Genomic DNA, 23247 nt, shown 5'->3' with positions numbered 1-23247 from the left:
CAACCATCGGCGTACAAGGCAAGTATCTACCAACATAAATAAAATTAGAATTTTATATAATACGTAATTGTTATCAAAAGTATACCTGGTCTTCCAAGAACAGCCTCCTTTACGGAATACATAACAGGTTTCATTCCGAAATTGAATTGACTATCTGATTTCTCACAATTGACGATGTTGAAGGTGTATGGACGGCCCTGTTGCATGTTTCGAACTTCGAAGTAGAACCATTGATGACGTTTTGTTGAATTTACATCTGGCATCAGAATTAGTTCGTATTCTCTAGGTCCCACCTAAAAAACAAAATATGCTTTGAGTATGTTTTTTTTTAATTAATAATTAAATTGAATTACAAAACTAATGATGACCAAAAATATTTATTTTTCTTTGTGTTAATTCAACTGAAGTTTGGCCACTTGCCTGTATCGCTTTTCTTAGATTACCCGACTCAAATCTTGATTCAAAACTTAACCGCGACGAGAAATTGTTAAGTTTCGTGATTTCTTGTTCATCATTGTTAATTAAAAAGAAATTGTCACTGCTCATATTGATTGTCCACCTGTATTTAAATTATACTTAATTATACTTCAAATTTCTTTAAGAAATTTAACTATAAGTAAATTATAGAATATTAAATTAAATAACCTTTTCTGTAACGAAGCATCGGTAGTCATGCCAGACGCACAAAGAGCATCTAAGTCGTATACAACTTCATTCATATATGATTCTGGATTTATAGCTCTTTCCACGCATGCCAGTAACTTGTTCCTTTAATGTCAATTTAACTTTAAAAATGAGAAATTCGTTTTATTTTGAGGTATGCCTTGTGTATTAAAAAATGAAACTCACCTGCAAGCAGTTCTTTCCATTTTATTTAGAGGTTCAGGTTGATTAGTACCCTGCCCACCTGTCATATCTGGATAAGCGACTTTGATGAATGGTATTATGCTTTTAACTCTGGATGATATAGTTGAATAGACGGATGCAAATGAGCTATATTTTGATATATCTTTGTGAATCTTAAGAGAAGAGCTGGTTGATATTGCTGTAATGAACATTGAAAGTAATAGTTAAACAAACTATGTTTGTCAAAAGGAATTTATTGGTGCGACAATTTTATTATTGTATACTTACAAGGACTTTCATGTATCTTATGAAATCCATGTAGGAATGAAAAAGTATGTGATGAACCTAAGGTCTCGTATTCTGTGTTCCCTGCAGCTGTGGTGAGGGAAAAACTTGAAGGTGACGGTTGACTTCGAGCACTGCTATTTTGAGTTACAAATATATCTTCCAGTATCGACCCTCGGGAGTTCGAACGACTTTTAACCGCTCTAATTTGTTTATTATAAGAACCGAATTCTTTAAAATAAATACAATATCTGTAATTAAATTAAAGGCAAATTTAGCAAATAAAAAATAATAAAATGTATATAGAATATATATACAAACTTTTTTAAGTCTTCTGTATCTCTCTCATTAGGATTAAACCATAGAGTACTTTGTAAGCTCTCTCCGTTTTTTATGTGAGTTTTATCTACATCTTCACTAGATTTTAATTCATTATCTTCCAACTCAATATCAAGATATTCGTCGCCACCGTCGTTGTCACTATTTGGGCCATCATCATCTAAATCTGAATTTAGTGTTTTCGAATCGGAATTTGCACCATCATCTTCATCTTCATGACATGGCCATATTGTGTTCGTGCCTAAAATATAAATTTTCTAAATTTTAAATTATGAAATTAACGTTGAAAGTAAATTTGATATCCTTGATTTTATACCTTTTAATATAGGGTTAAGGTTAAACGATGCGGGACTGGAAACAGGAACTGGTAGAGCTTGATGCTTGAGACAAAGAGTAATGACGGAGCAGACGCGAGCCAAGAGCCCATCAAATTCTATTTCATCGGGGCATTGCGAGCAGAATCTATGTAGTGTTTGCACGTGCTTCTTTGTACAAAGAGCTCGACGTCCAGCTTCTAAATGTCGGTTATAATTATGATTAGTAAATTATTTCGTTTTAGGTTTTCTACTCTATTTAATACCTTTTGAATACAAGTTATTTCAATATTTATTTTTGATGTTGGAACTAAAATGAAGACTTAATTAATTGACAATTAATTCCGAACAAATCAGCATTGAGTTTATGTGACATTTTTTGATTTGATTTGTTGTATATGTTTTATTATTAACCAAAGTTCTTTAAATTAAAATATTTTATATATGTTTTATTACGTACTTATATTACAAAGATGTTGCAAAGTTTGGAGGATGTGTGCGCATATCTTCAGTCTCATGCGACCCTCGTAGCGGTCCCAGCGGTCAAACACCCTGAGGAGAACGCTACATAGGCCAGTCTTCACTATCTGCATGCAGCATACCTCTGTATGAGTTATGCACGTGTAAACGGATGGTCATTTGCAAACATGCGAAGAGTATTGAATAAATATAGATAATAACGGCCTTATTTATAAACGTTGTTTAATGGGTGTCGAGTTAAACACTGATTTTTTTATCTCTTTCAGACATCATTGACAATCATTGATTTGATGTTTGAAAGAAAATGACACAACTTGATAACTAATCACATCTAAGCACCATTAATAAATAAAGCCGTTAATACAGCAGTGCTCAAATAAGGTGCTTAATTACAATATGAAAATAATTTCATAGTGATATGTCTCATTCCTTAATTTATATAATTATAAAAATAAGATTCTTAACTAAATTAAAGTAAAATAAGGAGGATATCTTAACTGTTTTTACTGAAGTAATCGATAGCGTCGAGACAGAGCCGGAGTCGGGCGGTGGGGATGAAGCCGAGACTAACTAAAACTCTCTCGTAGGTAGCAATAACTCCGTCTCGTATTAAAATTGATGTTGTAACGGCTACAATAAAATACTTACAAATAAACGAGACAAATATAAACGTATTGTAATGTATAGAAAACGTATATTATTTACCATTTTTAGCGAGTTGTTTCATTATAACAAGAAGAGGAAATATTAACTTATTATCGCTAAAATGGCCTTTTAATATTAAGTGCATTGTCCTCACACATCCTAACATTCTTACTTTTATTGCGAATTTTGGATCTGAAAAAAAAACAGAAATTAAAACTGACACTAAGAATACTTTGATTAACATACTAAATAACTGTATGACGTATAGATCTATAATTATAGAATTTCTCTTTTTATTCTTCTAATTTCAATGTGTCAACAGCTTGGGTACATACATACATACATACACACATATATATATATATATATATATATATATATATATATATATATATATATATATATATATATATATATATATATATATATATAAATAAATAAGAAACAAATAGTTTCACAGAAAGAAATAAATAGTTTTAAATTTTAATGTCTGACGGTAATCTTACCCCAGTCAGTCTATCGAGAAAAATGATTTTAATATGAATAATAAATGAATATAAAGGGAATAAGTAAACGCGCGATATTAATTTTTTTTTCTAATTTCTATTGAGAATTTGTTTCAAAATAAAACACAAGCCAATCGTTAAAAAATAACATTAGAAGAAGACTAACAGCAGAAGATATATCCTATGCCTCGGAATTACCGTATGGCTTTAAGGCCTGGACCTGAACTTTCTGCAGTCGTGGCAAGTTGATGTTCCATCGGATTATAAGAGTGGGAGAAAAAAGAGTGCAGAGTGTGTGTTCGCGCAAAAATTTTGCACTATAATATTTTCTCAGCAGTTGCAATCTATCGTGGCTGAAGTCGGACAGGGATCATCATCATCAAACCGTATCATCATCGTCAAGATTCCCATCTTAATGATTCCCCTTTAAAGATTTAGCATATTTATAAAATTATTCCTAGTACTTTTTACTTAGTAGATTATCGATCTACGTGATCCGTTTGCTGCGCTATCTCGTCAGTTTTTGTGCTTGCAATTTTGTATATTAGGTAAATGGTCTAATTTCATTAATAATATCGATAATACATTTATAAAATGAATGACAGTTTTATGAGGTAATACCACGTAACGGTATTTGAAAACATTTGCCCTTAGAAAATAGTACTGTAAGAAATATAAATAATTTTCTACATTGACAATAGACTTTCAACTACGAGACTTGCCTATCAAACTGAATAAAGATGGAGCTGCACAAATTCCAAGCGCCGGTAAATATATAAACTATTACTTATATACTCATAAATATGTATAGATATATGGAACATAATGGATTTTCTAAGATAAAAGTTAATAATGTTAACGCTGTTTAGTATGCAAAATCGGTTAATAATGCACTTAAATAACTACCCGTAACAAGATGTACGATTTGTTTTTTTTATAAACGAATTTAAATTATAAAACTTTTTAAGCTACGAGAATTTTACCTTTAGGGGCGAGTGCTGCAACGATCCAGACGAGATCTTGTAGCATTAATTCAGTGCTGACGTTGCTGTCGCGTTTGCTATGAATTGCGAGCAACGAACGGATTACAACTTGTGTACCGTTCATTGAAATGAAATGCTGTGAACATTGCTGCCGGGCTATGTTATTTGCTGGAAATATGTAATTTTATTCTCCTTTTTAAAATAGACTATGAAACAAACACTTCTTCATTGTTATAGAAATAAATTATTTTCATAAATTCCATGCTAATATAATAATTATTATTCTGTTAGTTCAACATATAACTCAATTAGTATGTCACAATGCCATATAACACAGCTCAATAATTACTTAATTAAAATAAAGTAATTATAATAATCGTGCACAGATAATAATTGCAATAACTGTCAATAATATTAATCACATCGTATTATTTTATTGTTAGGTTATTTAGATGATAGTGAGGTTTAAAAAATTTGTTAGTTCAGTTGTAGGAAGCAAGTGTGTGTTAATTAGCAATATTTGCAAAGCGCCACACTTGGACATACCCTTTTTAAAGATGGGATCTTTATTCTCTTTGCCACTCTTTACGGTTTCCTTTTTCTTATTTCCTTGCGTTTCATTTGCTAGTAATTATTATCGGATTTAATCATAGAACACATTTTAATAAATGTCTTTCTTTTTATGAATATAAACTTTATTATTTTTACCTGAACACTTTTTTCCTTTTCCTTGCTTTAAGCAAAGTGCTTCTCTTAAAACTGATGTTACGTATGTTAATGTAGCTGTATCTCTTGAGTTCTGAAATGATATATGTTTTATTATATATGTTTATTTAAACAATGTTATCATTGTTTTTTTATCTTTATGTCGTAATTGATTTGACAACATTTAGAAGTTAAGTCGCTTTTATCATTTTAAATATTAGTTTTCATCCGCAGCTTTCCCCGCGTGTTAGGGCACGGGGTAGAGGAGTTAGGAATAAAAAACCAGTCTATGTCCTTCCTTGGGATTCAATCTTGCTTCATACGAAATTTCATCAAATAGGTTCAGTTGTTTAACCGTGAAAGACCGACAGAAAAATAGACAGAGAGGGTTGATTTTGCATTTATAATTTTAATAGTATAGATAAAGTTATAGGTAGTTTAGAGCAAAAATACGTACCTCCAGAATTGTCACTAACATTTGAATGGCTCCTGATTGTTTACTCCAGAGTTTGTCAAGTGTGTTTTGACGTATATGTTTGTCTGTAACACAAAGCCAATAAAGTTGTATACACAACAAAGAAAATACTTCAGTGGGAACATATTCTATCCAAATAAATATATATGTAAGTACAGAAGACGGCCTCGGGCGTGTCCAGCCGAGAATATGGCTTCCGTAAGATTATTTTTGTGTCAACACCCGCGTATCGTAACTCCTGAAGGCCTACAAGTGGCCTTTTAAAACAATTTTATAGTCTTACACCACGTAAATATGTTCGTAATTGCTACTATTCTATCTCAGTAAGTCAAACAGCTTTGTGCTATTAACTGCTAAAGCCAAATTACTCGTACTTGTAAACGTCGTACTGTAATGAAGAGTAATTTCTAAAATATCGTTTTAGCTGTAATTATACTGACATTGATAAAGTGTAACTGCATTGTAAATGTGATAGCCAAGTTTGATTTTTATCTATTATGAATTATGTGTAATTAATCAAGTTATGTAATATTTAATAGGGCAATACCCTCTAATGTCATTACATATATAAATATCATTGATATAAAAGTATGTTTATTCCTGAGTCTATCACTATTACTCATAGAATCTGATTGGCTTCCGCGCTGACTTTGCATGTTACTATTATAGCATTTTATTTTCAAACGACATAAGGTTTTGGAATAATTACATTTATTTCATTTTATTTATAGCGATATAGATTCTTAATGGTTTTTAAGATGATCTATTTATTCTACTGATAACAATTCATATACATAGCCTCTCTCCTCACCTATTATATAATTTTATTATCCTAGGGCCTAATCACATACTTTGTATTTTTATATTCCGTAAACGCTTGGGTACAAGAGCCATATAAACTTTAGCAGTGCATTGGTAGTAATCGTATGGATAATTTGTCCAGTACATTGCTAAACTTTTTTACGTTTACCAATAACGAAATTTAAAATTCATGTTTTTTTTTCAATAAATAAGGCTTAATAAAATTATGTATGATTATTACATGTAATTTTTTAATTAATAAAAATAGTAACTACTGCGTTTCTTGCCAGTTCTTCTCGGTAGAATCTACATTCCGAAGCGATGGTACCATTATGTTAAAATTAAGAAAGTAAAATAACGATTCCGCGAAGTCTTTGAATAACGGAAATGACCATGTACTATATACAAATACATGTTTGCTATTTTGCAGATAAAAATAAATTACAGACGACACAAATTAAATCAAGGTCTCAAATATTAACTAATAAAGGCAAAGAGTAAGCGAGTGGGTCAGTGATGACAACTACTAGCGTCTCGAAATTGTTGGCACTAAGCCAGGGCGGCACGCGTCCACCGTCGTCACTGCGGCGCGGGCTTAGTCCTCATTAATATTTAGGCATTGCATACACGGTTTAAATTGTTTCATATGTTTTTATACTTTTTTTTAATCATAATCGTCGAATTTTACTTAAATTATACTCAGCGAAAAACCAGCAGACATTGTCGAACCTAGAACAACACAGAAATTGATGCGCTCAGTGCCATCTGGTGGCGAGTCACTAGAAAAATGATATTCACATCTGTTTTATATAAAAGATCGCTGGGTCGATCGATCTGAAGGAAACTTAATATTATGTTCCGTGATTTTGTACAAATATGGATATAATATTAAGCAACCCTTTCGTGTACACTTTCGAGAAAAGCCAATCCCATCAAAAACATAAATGTGAAATGAAAGTTAAGTTAAATATTATGATATATGCCTTGGTTGTTGACTTCAACGACAAAATAAGTGAGATATAAATGAGTGCCAAGTTCAATGGTCAGTCCTGAAATTTATTTATAACAACATAAAATATTTTATAACAACTTAAAATATCTTCTTCTTATAACTTAGGATAATATATTGAAGCCTAAAGTCTGACTTAGCTAGTTCATATATTTTACGAATTGTAATTAAGTACCTACTAAAACAGTCATGGAAGATAGATACATATTTGATGGCTAGTTTGTACCAGCAAGCCAAATAAGAATAAAATAAGAACTTACAACTTTAGAACTTGCGAAGGCAATAATATAATATAATTCGTATATGATATTTGATATGTTTATGTGAAATAGTTTTTGAGTTATGAGTGATGCTCGCCAGTTCTGTTAGCTTGAACTTGGCTTGACACTCTATATCAACACGTTCACGCAGCCTCTCCGATCCGTGCTGAGGACGGCCATCGCAGTGGTTGTAGTGGGTAAGAATCCCACATAACCCATGGGAGCTGGGTACCTTTCTGAAAGTTTCCACTGCGTGAAAAAAAAATGGCTTGACACTCTACCGCGTGTCTAGATAAATAAAATTTATTTGTATGTATATATTATGAAGCTCGAAAATTTGTATAGATAAACGAGAATTTAGGTTTTGACTTTTGAATAATTATTTTTGCCTTTGATTAAAGAAGGTTAAAAGCTACATAATTTTACACTACAATACAATAATTAAACAATAAAACTAAAAAAAACTATTACAATCACAATGTGTTATTCACATTTTGAATTTTAAAATTATATTGTAAAAGATATAAATGTACGCAATGTTTGTTTTTTTATTTTAATAACCATTACTGAATATTATGGTACTAGTGTGTACTAGTCGGACACCCGTCCAAGGCATAAGAAATTTTTTCTTTTCAATAATTGCCAGAAAAATACACTTCAATCATAATTGTTTTTTTTTTTCCACGAACATGATGTCCGTGCATTTTGTGTATCTTATCTATACATATAATAAATCTCTAACTGATCGCTGTCTGTACATGAAAGATCAATTTAAAGAATCTCGTTGAACGTTTATTCAATGCTATAAAATAACTGTCTTCAAATGTAACTTGAACTCGGATCTATATGATCAATCATATTAAATAGGGTTCAGCTTATGCTGGTAATAGTCGGTTAACTAGCCCATGCTTAGACATATGTCTATATTTTAAGGTTTACTTATAACATTTTGTATGGTAATCAAGTTTGTTTTAAGATAATGCATTATTTTCAGTCATTTTTGAAAAATATTAATTCTTATGAGACACATGGAGATAAAAGAGAAAATAGACATAGACAGTTTTTAATATTTTTTTATAGTTTTGACATATTATTACAACGGGTAGTTGAGTGGGTTGTTTAAAAATATTTATTTTCGGTTTGTAAATAACTTTGTAAGTTAAAGTTTATAGGTTAGGTAGGTATTTCGTTTCGTTGTCGCATATATATTTTTGTCTTGGTTTTGTTAAATTTATAATTAGTCGGTTAGATTGACAAGTGAACTAAAGCCTTAAATATATACAAAAAAAAAAAATTAAAAATAGTACAAATTATGACCGCGTGGAATGGTCGCAAGAATGCTAGCAGCATTTCCCCTTCGAATAGTAATTCCGATTCTCTGGGCGAAAAATGAACCAAATAAGAATGATAATAAGTACTTATTAAAAAAAAAACAGATTTACGTTTTAGTTTTAAAAGGACACAATTTCCTGTGAAGGTATCGTTTGCAGTCACAATAAATAAACCACAGGGAAAGACATTCAAGTATGTCGGAATAAATTTAAGGGAATGATGTTTTTCTCATGTATGATTCTAATTGTATGTTGCCTTATCTAGATCGGATTGCGGAAATAACCGAATATATACTAATATCCCACGAAAATGAAACTAAAGATGTTGTATATACTGAAATATTATAAGTCTGCTCTTAGTGATTATCTAATACCTAATACGTTTTATGTTATTTTATTATGCCTACATGTTTATTACAAGGCGGTATTGTGATACTGCCTTGTAATAAACATCTATGTTTCAAGATTAAGCATTCATGGAAATATGGTATTCATATGAAATATAAGTTTACATTAGATGTCGTAGTCTCTTTTGTAGTCGCCATTTGTACCCTAGTCATCAGTGTTCCCAACGCGTCTTCGCTGTTCTCATTTTAATAATAACATAGTCTAGGTTTAAATAAGTGGTTTATAAATATAAAAAAAAACAATAATTACTTTCCACGGTTCATTACGTAATATTCTATTAAATATCTAGAAACAGTCTAACTATCTTAATAATACATATAGTATTATGATACATTATAAATATCAATAAATTATACACGCTTGACGAATTGCTGCCACCGTCCATTTGCGTTGATCTCCCTAAACAACCATCTTAATATCAGCCGGGATGTGTTGCCAACGATAACATAAACAAGTAATTTATCGTATTATTTTTATCGTTATTGCCAGTCACGATGCGCAACGTTCTAGTAATCGTTTAAATTCGTATTCCAAAAAGGTTAGTGCGATTCGAACGAATGTGTGGGACATGCCGGATAAAAACTTCTCTCCTTTTAAGGTCCGAAGCTTATTCTATTCTACCCCATTGCTTGATAGGGAATTAGTAAAGTTCAACGAATATGTACATTGTACAGGTTTTATTACGATGTTTTTATTTACCAACAAGCACGAGATGAATTAACATAAGCACATGAAAGTCAATGCTTTTCCTAATTGGATCCGAAATATTTGGTAAGGATGCACGATTTTATACACTGGTCTGTATTTTTTATTACTGGTATAGTCAGCGGGAAGGCAACTCCGATAGAATGTTACAATGGACTATCTAAACTGGCGGTTCACCGACTTTATTTACCGCCGATGTTTGCATTCAAAGTTGCTTCAAAAAGTGTTATATATTTTGCTTCACAATTACACTATCATATTAATCAATAACAAATAAATAACGTGACTGGATTTAAAGTACTGAAAAGTACAATCGGTACATGAGCACGAGTTGCGCGTCGTAATGGCCAATAAAAGCCCTCGTAACAGTTTAATTCTTATTTAGTGCCCGACAGCATCATAATCCGTTTAAAGTACAAGTCACGTAAAGGTTTCTGACAGACTCAGGAGTCCTGGGAGACAACGATGATAGGATAACCATGGCAATTTTGGTTCCTTTCTTTGAAAAAAGTTCACATTAGCATATTTCTTCTTGTGGAAACCCGACTAGTGTCGTTGCGTAAATGGACGTGACGATGTAAATGGAAGCGCTCTTCATCCTACTGACCACTTTCTGATCACATATCAGTCCACTCTCAGTATGGAAGTCATTCGAAGCCAGATATGGCTCTGATATTTTAAGGCGATGTAATAGTACTTGTCATCTACCCGGTCATGCTGTAAAGGTCAGTAGGGCCAACAGCAAAATACAATTCTTTTACAACATGACTTGACTTTACTGTTCGTCAAGTGATTTTAAGTCAGTCTGCTGTTTCAAGTACGAGTATATGCAGGCTTATAGAGCGTTTTACCTTAATTTTTTCAGCGTTTCTTATGTTATTAATACCATGATATACTCATAAAAGCTTTTGCAAAAAAAAAAAAAACTAGTACGAAAAATATAGCTCGTATTTTTCCATAAACCGACAAATCATTTATATAACAAGTCTGCCGAATAAACAGCTGTGAAGTAGTTAAATTACGTCGATCTATTCTTAAATATTTCTTATTAATAACGCATATTTGCCAGCAACAATTTTGTTTATAAACGTGTTATTAGTGATAGTATGTATGTTTATCGAGAACATTTTAATACGTTATACATTATATATGCAATAAGTAACTATATATTACGCAACAGCTATGCTGATATTTATCAATTGAAATACGATAATATTATTACATTAAATGACATTTAAATACTCAATCTTCACATTAACCTTAAACCTGCTTTTAAACCAGTAGTTACACAATTCACCACGATCACATAATCGATTGAGCTGTTATTTTACGCGTACTTTAATAACCGGTGACAATAGAATCCAGTTGATTATTAAAAAATATTATAATAATAAAAGTCCGCCAAATAATCGATAACTTTTATTTATTATGTTAAACATATATCAAGCTCGTTTCTTTCGCTTTGATGTAACAGATACAATTATTATTTATTGATTAATTTTTTTTAGGGATAAATTATTTGGTAAATTGTATTACTTCGCCTTTAATCTGTAGGCCAAAGTGTTATTGATAGCGTAACGGAATACGTTCCGGGTCGTCTTTTAAACCAATGTCAAGACAAGTCTTGATCTATGTTAGTTCCATATATAAATAGAACGTAGAGGTGAAACCAGACTGAGCGTACAATGCTCATTGTAATAACGAAACGACAATTAATAGAAAGAGTGATTTTTAGTAATAATGTCAATTTTTTTTTAATATATAGCATTTTACTGAATTGTTTGCTTGCAATGTTATGACTATGCACGGATTCGACTAAAGATTGAAATAATAATAATAAAGTGCTGTGTCGATTTGTATGTATTTTCACTGGTCTTCTTTTTCACGCTTTTGTTTTAAGTTTTTATTTAAAATAATAAGGTAATGTGTATCAAATGAATTTAACTAAAGTACTAAACTAAACTTTTTTTTTTTACTTGGCAACATTGATCATTTAAATATACTGTAAAGCATACAATTAAAGTCTAACAATTCGAAAATGACCCAAGCAAAATTAATCTTTTTATTATTTTAAAATATTATTGTATTGATATTGTATGATTTAGTTTTGTATGCACGTATCCTACTAATATTATAAATATGAAAGTTTTCATATTAAGCGTGAAAATTGCAGGTTATTGTATTACGATAATATGTAATATTTAAAATAAGTTATATTTTGTCGTGTATCACTAAAGTAAAATTGACTTCATGGTACACATTCGTAGTCTTTCTCAACTTAAACAAGTCCCTTTAGACATAAATTGCAATTGAATGGAAAATGATCCGCTCGAGAAATATTCTTGTCATAACAAAAATGCTATTTTTAGAGACTGTCCATGAAAAATATTCATTGATTGAACAAATTCTAATAGGTAGTTTTATACATAAAAAGAAGTTACTACTACTACTACTATTGATAAGGTATACCTTTGGTATACCTTATATATTTGGTAAGGTATATATATGGTGGTATACCTTTTGAATGATATATACTATAAGCTTAATTTACCTCATTTTATAATAAATAAACATATACGACAAATGTTTTTGATGTTTATGTATTAATTATTATACATATACAATTACGAAATATAAGATAGCGTAATAAAAGTGAGTTTGCTTCTACCTTTAATTACCTGCTTCACCTTAAACTAGTGATTGACAGCGTAAGTGTGAGCCAAGACTTGTGATTTATTGGCGTAACATGCGTTCAACATTTAGTTTCGACTTAAACAATATGATTATAAATATATAAATTGATGCATAAATAAACGAAATGCTATACTATATATGTATTACTTGAATAATTGATTAACACTCAATAGTTAAAACCAATAATATAATAGTTGATGTGAATAAAATAGGTTACTGAATTGGTAATAAAATAAATAATTTAAAACTGTAGACCGTCGCCTTTATTTTTTATCGATGTAACCAATAATCAACACCGAGAGGGGGCGGAGCCTTCGCACAGCCGGCACTTATTGTAATGTGAGTAATGAGGGATTTCCGATAAAGTATAAATTAATGGTAACACCGTGTGAGGGCACCGAGGGAAGTAGCCGGATACTATCGCTGTTGGACACGCGATACTGCTGCAGTGACACTTCATCGATATTATGTAGTTACGTAAACCATAAGAAAATTATATAAAAGCAGCAGTTCTGCGTGAAACACCTTCGTATTTAATAACAAAAGGGGTATAAATGTTTAAGCTAAGCTACAAAAATGGGTACAAATACACAAACAGATATCATCTTCTCTCCCTCTCCCTATATATATATATATTCGAAAATGATCCAAGCAAAATTAATATTTTTATTATTTTAAAATATTATTGTATTAATATTGTATATATATATTAGTCATAACTGCAAGCTTTTATTTTGCAATGTTTGCTTGTGTTTGTTAATGTCTTAGGTTTAAATCTTGCAAGTTGAATTAGAATCACTTATCGTATGGAGTTGAAATATTTACATGTTGGTTCAGTTCTGATGACGGGTTTTTATGGTAAGCATGATGCTGACGCTGAAGGCGTCGAAATACTCACTAAAAACCAGCGGTACCCGGCGTGGGTACCGCTCTTTGGGAGACTTTTGGGGTCTCTTTGGGAGACGTCACAAAATCGCTTGCGCATACTACCGTGACACTCCGACGGTTAGCCCAGCTCTGCGGACCTCCAAATCCTAGGGGATTCTCGGGGTACAGAAACAGGGTCCCGGCGATAGTCACGGCGGAAGGAGAAGATGCGCATAGCGCCGATGTCTTCTCCCCTTACCGGAGGACTCTGGTATAACCGCGCTAGGTTAAACGAATTTCCAAGTTTCCCAATTTTTACATATTTCCCAATTTTTACATACATTATAATTCTGCTCGTTTTAATCAAGCATATAGTTGGCTGTTTTGGGGCTATTATTTAGCATTTCTGTAATATAAATACGGCTTATTAGTTATTCGATCTATTTTGTGCCTGTTACCAAGTTACACTACAATTACTATGTAGTAGTAATACCGTAATCGAGTCAAACAGTAGTTAGGAAACAGATAGAGCTATTTGCTTAAGCAAAAAAAAATTCAGAGTGTTTTTCAGCCCATTCAAACTTATAAACTGTTGCTGATCACGCGAAAACTTCTGCTGAAATAGGTAGTTTAACTTTATTATGATTGTTAGATTTGATAATAGCCATAAGTTAATAATTCTTTATAAAGGTGAACATATCACGAGTAAGCCGATAAGACAACAATAGTAATAGTTTTAGATATAAAACGAGTGTCATGTAATACTCAGTTTTAACGATGATTATAAAGTATAATTTAATAAATATGTTTTACGTAAGAGCTACCTACACGAGCAAGCCAGAAATCTGGCACGTATTCTCTGTTTTTAAAGAACGCAAATGAACGATTAGCGTTTGGTTCCCATGCTTATTGCTCAATTAACACTATCGGGAGAATTTAGTTTCATAGTGAAAGAAACCGTCGAAAACGCAACGTCAGGCTTCGTGCCAAGTAATGAAAAATATAGACGCACGTCGCGTTTTAGGTAATGTACATGTGTAAAGAGAATACGTATATATTTATCAATATCATATTGTTTTAGATTGTGCTGCATTATATCTATTTATACCCAGATAAAAACTTTCAAAATTGTAACTGATTTTATCTCTTGCGTGTCTCTCTAAATACGTGAACTTGGCAGAATAATAGCGCTCAACTAGCGTAGATTATATGCCATGAAGAAAAAAAAGAGAGAATACGTTTAACGATTTATTTGCTCTTAAAACTTGACAGAAAGTTTTTGATACTTCTGCTTATATTATGTTTTATAAAATAACTTATATTGCAAATATAAACAATTAGTTTGAAAATGTAGCTTGCCGTTTTCAAATTAAATTTAGAATCGTGAATACAGATAATGTATGAAATTTATACTAGGAAAAGCGGATGCCGCCATGTCTCCTAATAATGTTTAGAATTTAGTGTTAGTTGCATTGATAAAAGCTGCCCTGTGCGTGTATTTATCGAATTTTCTTACTAGAGGAATGATGTATGTATTTATGCAATTGCATTAACAGCCGTAATAAATAAATACTAAATAGCAATGTCCTTCACATTCTGTCTTTCAATCTCTTTTAGTTTGAAAACACTTCTTTTCCTTTCTTCTTTAATTACTGAGTTTTCCGTAGTACGGTGTTATGTTTAGCTAATGACGACGACAGACACAAATAACTCGTTTTACGAGCTGTAACTTCCGATTCAGTTTTATAAGATCTTTTATTTGTTGAAGATTCAGTATATTCAAGTATTAACAGCTTGTAAATATCCTACTGCTGGTTTACGGTCTCATCTTTTTTTATAATAGGTTTGGAGCTTACTTCACCATGCTGCTCCAATGCTGGTTAGGATACACGTGGCAGTGACCTGCATCCGGGATTTCTAACGATGTCTTCCTTCCCCGCCGAGCACGAGATGATTCGTAAACCGAAATTAAGCACATGAAAATTCAGTGCTGATTGCCCGATTTGAACACGAAATCATCGGTTAAGATTCACATCTTCTAACCACTGGACCATCATGAAAATATCTTTATATAATTTTATACATAAAAACAGATGGAGGAGACGTCTTATTGTTTTAGATAGCTCTTAAAGTATTTAAATATATTACAATGTCAATTTAAACATGCAGGAATTAAATATAAATATTTAGATTAGATTTAATTTTAGTAATTAATATTGATACTTTGGTGACATCTTTATTCAAAAATAAGACTTGCCAATTCCAAATTATCGAAGTCGCAATTTTGAAATGACAATATTGTAAGTCTGATTAACTAGAGTAAGTTTAGAATTAGCAATTAATTGTACATTCAAAACAAACGTGTGAGAAATGTTTGTTAATTTGTTTTCAAGCGTCTAGTATATAAGCTGTTGTATTTTAATCAGTGACGGTGTTATGAGGTCATACAATTTTATTTAACTTCTTTCTATTAAAAATCTGTTCTTTATTTTCCGATGAATACGACACTAATATTACACCAGATAACAATTACACATAATTTTAAAATAGTAGTTTTTGTTATTTACTCATAGTTTGATTTGTAATTAACTAGTTTCTGATCGCGGGGGGGGGGGGGGGGGGGGTGAAGGAGGGGGGTGTTAGGTATCTAGGTATCTCTATGTCCTTTTCTGTACCATGATGAGTTTAGTAGTAATGACGTGGAAGATTAACAAACAAATAAACTCACTTTCGCATTTACAACATAATTTATATTATAATTACTTTGTAAAGGAAATAGATTGCATAGCTTGACTTTTGTTTTTAAAAACCATTACCCAATGCAATGGTATCAATGGTAAAAATGCTATGGGGATGGTGTCGCCGGCCGTCCATTGTATATACGAGTTTGCGATGAAATCTTACGGTAGATAGCTATTACGTACATATTATTTTAAGAACTTGTAGCTTTTATGAAACTAAAGTCTTCTGTGGTTTTGTAGCATTTGAATAAGAAAAATAAAATAAAAAAAAAAACCTTTCTTTATATTACAATAGCGGTAACCGTGACTTAGTTTCACTTGTGAATATCAATTGATTTCTTCACTGCAGTAACATTTATTTAATTCGGTAAATGAATTCGGTAAGTGACTTATATTGTTTTTAATATTGATATTCCAAGTGCTTTCGTCTATATGATCTACTTTCCTATAAGACTTAACATAATAGTCATGCGCGTAATTGTTTATAATTATATTTTAGTGTAGATATTTACTGATTCATATTGTTCATAGTAATTATGGATTGCTCTCGTAACTAGGCTCTCATAGGTTGACCTTGAAAAATGAAGAATAAAAAAGAAACATACTTGTTGTGGTTCAATGGGATTTAACTGTTTTATATAATAAAAGTCTACCTTTTAAGCGAAGCTGAAATAACGATGACTTAAAAAGAGGAAGAGGTTCTTACCTCTTATATTCTTATATACTTTATATGACAAGTCTGACATTCAGATAGTGTATAAAAGAATAATACGAGGAACTTGAATTGCGCGCTTACCATGAGAGGAGAGGCGAGAGTTGATCCGCGCAGTGATAGCGCGCGCCACTTCTGCGGAGTCGGGCGCACGCTGTTGGAACAAGCGAAGTCGCTCGAACAAGCATTCTGACGCCGCGTCATCAGCCATGCGGTACGCTGGACAAAAGTCAAAATTGTGACTTATATATTTATATAACATTTCATAAAAATATTCTTAGTATATAAAATGTTTAGTTTACAAAGCAAGACAAAAAGTTTGTTTCAATTTTTTTCTTTATTTGAATGGCTGTTAAAAATGTGGGTATTTACTAAACATGTAATAGGCTTCGTTAAAGCAAATCTGTTGATAATAATTAAGTTGAATTATTAAAAACCCTGAGCGGGTGTTTAAATTGATGATCAAAGTTGATGTTATTCGATGTCATGAAAACGTTAGGTTATCACTTGGATCGATAGATAAGGATGCACTATTGTAATTGTTTGTTTATATAAAATGTAAGCCTAAACCAAAATATAACGGTGTCGATAGAGTAAATTAACATTATCATGAATGTAGCTTATAGGTCAAAACACAAACATTTAGTGTGGACCGTTTATTTGTGAATGGATAGCAAGACGTTTTGGCTAAATTTATTTACAAAATAACCGAGAAACGTACGTGCGTGAGTGCTGTGCTTTGTGTTGTCCTTTTCTCAATAATTGATTGTGACAGATTGTAAATAAACAAATTTAAATAATGTAATACACTCGAGCTCTGCACCCCGCGGCGGCCCTCAGCCGACTACTTGCAGCGAACTGAAAATCGTATAGTGCGGGGGCGGGCGCGTTACGTCAGATAAAATCTATCGTCCCACCTCGACTATGCTCGGGGTTAATTACTTATTTTTGAAATTCATTATAAATTGTACTGTATTTTCAAAACTAAATGATTTATTTTAAATTTTAATTAAATGAATTTGTTGATCTATTTTAACGTAATTTATTAAGTCTGACCAAAACAGACATAAAAGATTATATTTATTTAATAATTAGAAAATATCTGAAACCGAATATAATTTACTGATAGAAAATTGAATATTGTGAAGATAAAATATATAAAAAAAAAAAATTAAAAAATAAATAAATATGAATATCACATTAAATTATATGTTCTTACAAAGACTATAAGTGGTTGCTATGTTGAGGATTGTTTCTCGAGCCTACAATCAATCTAATTACAATTGAATTCGCCTGATTTACTAGGCAAAATACATCACATATTTTATAAATTCGCCATTACGCTGTGTTACATTTTGATACGATTATTTAATTTATTAGGAGTATCAGAGAGAGAGAAAGAGATATATTTAGGCCATTATTTGATCAAGACGTAAAAGCTTATATATTTAATATAATTATATTACTGTAAGTAAATAAATCTATTTCTTAAATAAATCTATTAATAAATCTATACTAATATTATAAATGCGAAAGTAGCTCTGTAACGTTTTCATTACTTAATCACTGCATCGATTTTGAATAAACTTTGTTTAAATACAAACTTGGTAATATTTAAAGTGAGAAAAAATTTCAACAAAATACCTTGGGAAGAAATATTATTGTATTTTATTGCTATAATATTATAAACATTAACAAAAAAGTCTCAAGTAAAAGCCATTAACATTATGTAATATGTTATTCACACATATTTTAATTTAACGACGCTTACATTTTTTTTTTGTCTTTTTGATTTCCTGTGCCTGAGCCGACGAGTCGACCTTCGTCACAAAGTCCTTAAAAACATAATAGTAACATTAAATTAACAAATGATAAATTAATTATAACTAATCATGTCAAAAAGTATTATAGAGGGAAGTATTCTAGTCAAAACGTAGATTACCATAAAAAGAATAATAAACATAAAAAAACTGGACAGTGTTCTCGTTTTTAAAAGTACTTTAACTTTTATCATTTATGGGTATCATTTAATTTATCGCAAGCTTCAATAAAATATTGGATTTAAATATACTTTTAATATATGAAATAACATACCTGGCATTTCTCATTCATCACAGAAATTAAATCTGTTTTTTATTTTATTGATCATAATATTCATTTGATTTTTCTTTACTAAATTATATCAAAAATTTGATATTTTTAATCTGCATTTTTAAATGTCATTGCAAATAACTGACAAATAGTTTTTAATTGCTAATGGCCAGTGTTGCTAAATTTTGTTATTATGTAAAAACTATACGTCCGAAATCTGTATGTAGAATATGAATTAATTTAATTAAAATTATTAATCTTCTTTAACAATGATTATATAGCTATATGATCGTTGTTAGGAATATTCTAGATTGATTTTATTAATGTTTATTTACACAAAATAAAGAAATATCGTCGGTGAATTCCTGTCTTTTAAATTCAATGTTATATACTTCAAGAATATTTGAGATTTGATATGGAGTAGCGGTAATATAAGTAATTAATTATAATTAGAGTAGTTTTTAATATTAAAGTTTTACTCGACTTTAGAGAGTAGAAGACAATACTTTAGAATTGAGACAATGCCTTAAGTTTTTTTTTTATTACTTTTTCACTTGAATTATGTAACCAATCTAATAGTTGTTTTAATACTAATTATATTGATTACATAAATAACAAACACACACGAGATTTATCAAATAATATTTTCATCATATTTATCTACAATCAACTGTACAAACACTTAAAACTTAATGGATTTGTAATTTTAACGACTGCCAAACAAGTTTAACGCAGTAGAAATGTCAAGAGTGAGGCTTGGAGCCATTGGAAGCAAATGTCAGTCGGTGATCTGTATCTAATGAGATCTAGAGCAGCCTTGCGAGAGATAGGGTGACTATGGTCTTGCTTTATTGACGAGACATAGTTAATTACAGAATGTTTTTAGAAAATACAAGGTGTTAACTGGCTGTAACGTGTAAGTGAAAAGATTTTATTTCCGTCTGTACATATTTACTGTATTTTAATTTTATTTATTTATAAGAGGTATCTATGAGACAGAAATATCTATTTATTAAGAAATAAAAGATAAACAAAAAAGCCCATAATTTGCTTTGTGATATAATTTATTAAGTATGTACGAGTATACTGCCAAAGCCTGTATAAAAGTACTTAAGTAGAAATTAAATTATAATCTTAAAGTAAAATAGAAATATCAGCTCACAGCTGAATTCGCAGCCCGTAGAACTTCAGTGAAATTAGAGTAGGGTTTCCTCACGGAGCACGAGATGAATTGTAAACACAAATTAAGCTCATGGAAGCTCAGTGATGCTCGCTTGGGTATGAACCCGCAATCGTTAAGGTTCACGCGTTCCAACCACTGGGCCTTCTCGGCTTTGTAGGCATAAATAATACTTATGACTTCGTTATTAAAATCTATGAGGAATCGAAATAGTAAAGTACTGCTTTTCTCCTAGCAGCCTGGCTGCTTCTTAGAATGTATTCACTGAAAAGCTTAATATAACCTTATATTGGCAACACACTCCGATTTTTTTCTCTCTATTATCAGTACTTATTAGTTATTTAAAAGAAAAGACAAAATATTTTGTATAGCTACAAAATATTTTGTATTGATTATACGTTTCTTTTAATTTAGCTGGTGTTATTATATGTGTATAATATAACACATGAGTTCGTTTTATGTTACGTCTTGTATAATAAGCAAAGAAATATTTAAAAAATATATTTTCATAAAATGTGGATATCTCAGTATAATAATGATGCATTACTAGAAGAAACGTGCATGCCAGTGAGGCATTGTTTTGATAATTTGCTCTGCTACTTTTAATTTGCAAACAAAAATAAATAGAAGTATTATATTGTTTACTAAATATTTTTTTATAAACATTTCTTGTAATACATTTTAATAAGTTGATTTCTACTACAATAGTACAGTATACTTCATACCGTTGTGTTATCAATATGTTTCTATATTTAAACTTTTTTCTTTGTATTTTCTGGGGCTGTAGTGTAGTATTATCAATTCCAATTATTGTCCAATCTACGATGGAGCTTAAAGATGTTAATATAAATGAAAATAAGGTATGCTGTATTACTGATATACGTATATATATAAATTAAACTTTTACTTTATTGAGTCGTCTAAAGCATTTAGATTTTATTTAGTAATATTAATATACTGGAAAGTATGTATATGTGAAAGTGATAATATACATGGCTTACAGTCAGGGATAGCTTCTAAAGTGACCCGACCCTAGTGAGCAATATGATAGCACGTGAAAAATTATATATAAATTAGAAGTACGTTTTTGCATTTGTTGGATGCATAAATTCAAGGGCCGGGAACCCTCGCGCGTTAGGCACGGCATTCCTAAGCGCGTAATATGAATTAATGTAATATGAGACTTGTAAACTTACTATTCGCGCACAAAAATTGTAGATTATTATAATGAATCTGTAAATTTTGTTGACAAGTGACTTCATTTGCGCCAAAAATATACTTTAATGGTTTTACTAATAAAATAACATAACGAAATACATAAATAAATTCACCTGCGGTTAACCCATCAGGGGATAATTTTGAAAACACTGTTTTTTTTTTAAATCACATAGTAGGTTTCCTTTTTTGCTTACTGATTTTAATCACAAATATAACGAAGCCCAATATAAACTCGTCTTTCTGATTTAGGGTTAAAATTTCTAAAAATCTTGTTTCCTACATCATGAAATAAGCCGTTCTTCACATTTAATCATCTTGCTTTATTAGTTAAGAATCGATGATGACCAATCAACACATTATTTTTATATGTATATTAAAGAATTCAAGAATATTTAATGAATATAATAAATTTTAACGTTATGATAATCTTATAAAATGAACAAGGGCATTAAGAGTACACAAGTAACTGAATTACTTGGAGTACGCTTAGATATATATACATATCATATGTACAATAAAGAAAAGATAGATACATAATTAATTTGCAGTCGTTTTTTTAATTATTGTTAAATAGCCAATCACTAGTATTTTAGAAAAAAAATTAACTTTTTTAATAATAAAGAATTTATATAAACATTGGTGTAATCACATTTCCACATATAAACCAAGCTTTACAACAGTAAAAGTACTTCCTATTATGTCTTACTGCTGAGCCTTCGACTCTTTGCGTGTTAAAGAGAATGTTTGGAGCTTATTTCACCATGCTGCTTCACTTTATATTTCCACTTTAATTTCACTTCCAAAGTTCCGTCTTTCAAAACTTCACTGGTGGTAGGGCTTTGTGCAAGCTCGTCTGGGTAGGTACCACCCACTCATCAGATATTCTACCGCGAAACAGCAATACTTGATATTGTTGTGTTCCGGTTTGAAGGGTGAGTGAGCCAGTGTAATTACAGGCACAAGGGACATAAAATCTTAGTTCCCAAGGTTGGTGGCGCATTGGATATGTAAGCGATGGTTGACATTTCTTACAATGCCAATGTCTAAGAGCGTTGGTGACCACTTACCATCAGGTGGCCCATATGCTCGTCCGCCTTCCTATTCTATAAAAAAAAAAAAACTATTTTTTTTAAATCTATAATTAATATCATATAATTATTATCATGTTAACTCAATGTCAAAGTTATTTATTTGATTTAACTCATCCCGTGATTGGAATAGGCATAGGTTCGTGTATACGATATACATACATGTTGCAGAATATCTTGTGTCAAATTTATATCTACAAGCTTTCTTACAATGTTATTCTCATTTGCGTTTGCTCGGACTTGAACTCGTTCGAATATCGTTGTTTACTATACATACCAGCTCACCTTAATATACATATATATCAGGTATTCAAGGAAAAAAATATTTTAATAACATTTTCAGGAAGATAATAAAACTGACAATTTGCAACAAGTTATCACTAAAGTAACGGAATCTGAAGTAATTAATATGCAAAGTAAAATACCAGCGAATATATCAAGGATTCGAGTAAAAAGACAGAATAGTGGTGCAGGTAAAGATAAAAAAATGTGCCATTCAGTAATTAAAAATATAATAATCAATTGTTTTTTATCTATTTTTTATGTTATAGGTAAATTCGCTGA

At 30.9% G+C, this 23247-nt stretch overlaps 1 protein-coding gene across 3 annotated transcripts in view; it reads right to left on the bottom strand.

Moving 5' to 3' along the window:
• LOC126768863 (cytosolic carboxypeptidase 1-like) overlaps nt 1-17943 on the bottom strand; it is a 54063-nt gene extending 36120 nt beyond the window's left edge. The window contains exons 1-16 of one of the 3 annotated variants that reach the window (XM_050487638.1): nt 17828-17943; nt 17191-17325; nt 5561-5643; nt 5107-5197; nt 4945-5025; nt 4399-4566; nt 2970-3101; nt 2763-2894; nt 2245-2388; nt 1787-1984; nt 1453-1711; nt 1135-1382; nt 850-1045; nt 646-768; nt 421-559; nt 86-293 (exon numbers count right to left, since the gene is read on the bottom strand). In XM_050487638.1, the coding sequence (XP_050343595.1) occupies nt 86-293; nt 421-559; nt 646-768; nt 850-1045; nt 1135-1382; nt 1453-1711; nt 1787-1984; nt 2245-2388; nt 2763-2894; nt 2970-3101; nt 4399-4566; nt 4945-5025; nt 5107-5197; nt 5561-5643; nt 17191-17317 (2329 nt within the window). In that variant the 5' untranslated portion in view covers nt 17318-17325; nt 17828-17943. The remainder of the gene's footprint in view (nt 1-85; nt 294-420; nt 560-645; nt 769-849; nt 1046-1134; nt 1383-1452; nt 1712-1786; nt 1985-2244; nt 2389-2762; nt 2895-2969; nt 3102-4398; nt 4567-4944; nt 5026-5106; nt 5198-5560; nt 5644-17190; nt 17326-17827) is intronic. The other 2 variants (XM_050488436.1, XM_050489232.1) reach the window with 2 other exon arrangements.
• Nucleotides 17944-23247: the final 5304 nt, after the last annotated feature.

This window comes from Nymphalis io, chromosome 1 (assembly GCF_905147045.1).
Source record: "Nymphalis io chromosome 1, ilAglIoxx1.1, whole genome shotgun sequence".
Classification (NCBI taxonomy): Eukaryota; Metazoa; Arthropoda; class Insecta; order Lepidoptera; family Nymphalidae; genus Nymphalis; species Nymphalis io.
The sequence above is the reverse complement of the archived record's forward strand: the minus strand, read 5'-3'. Positions and strand labels throughout refer to the sequence as shown.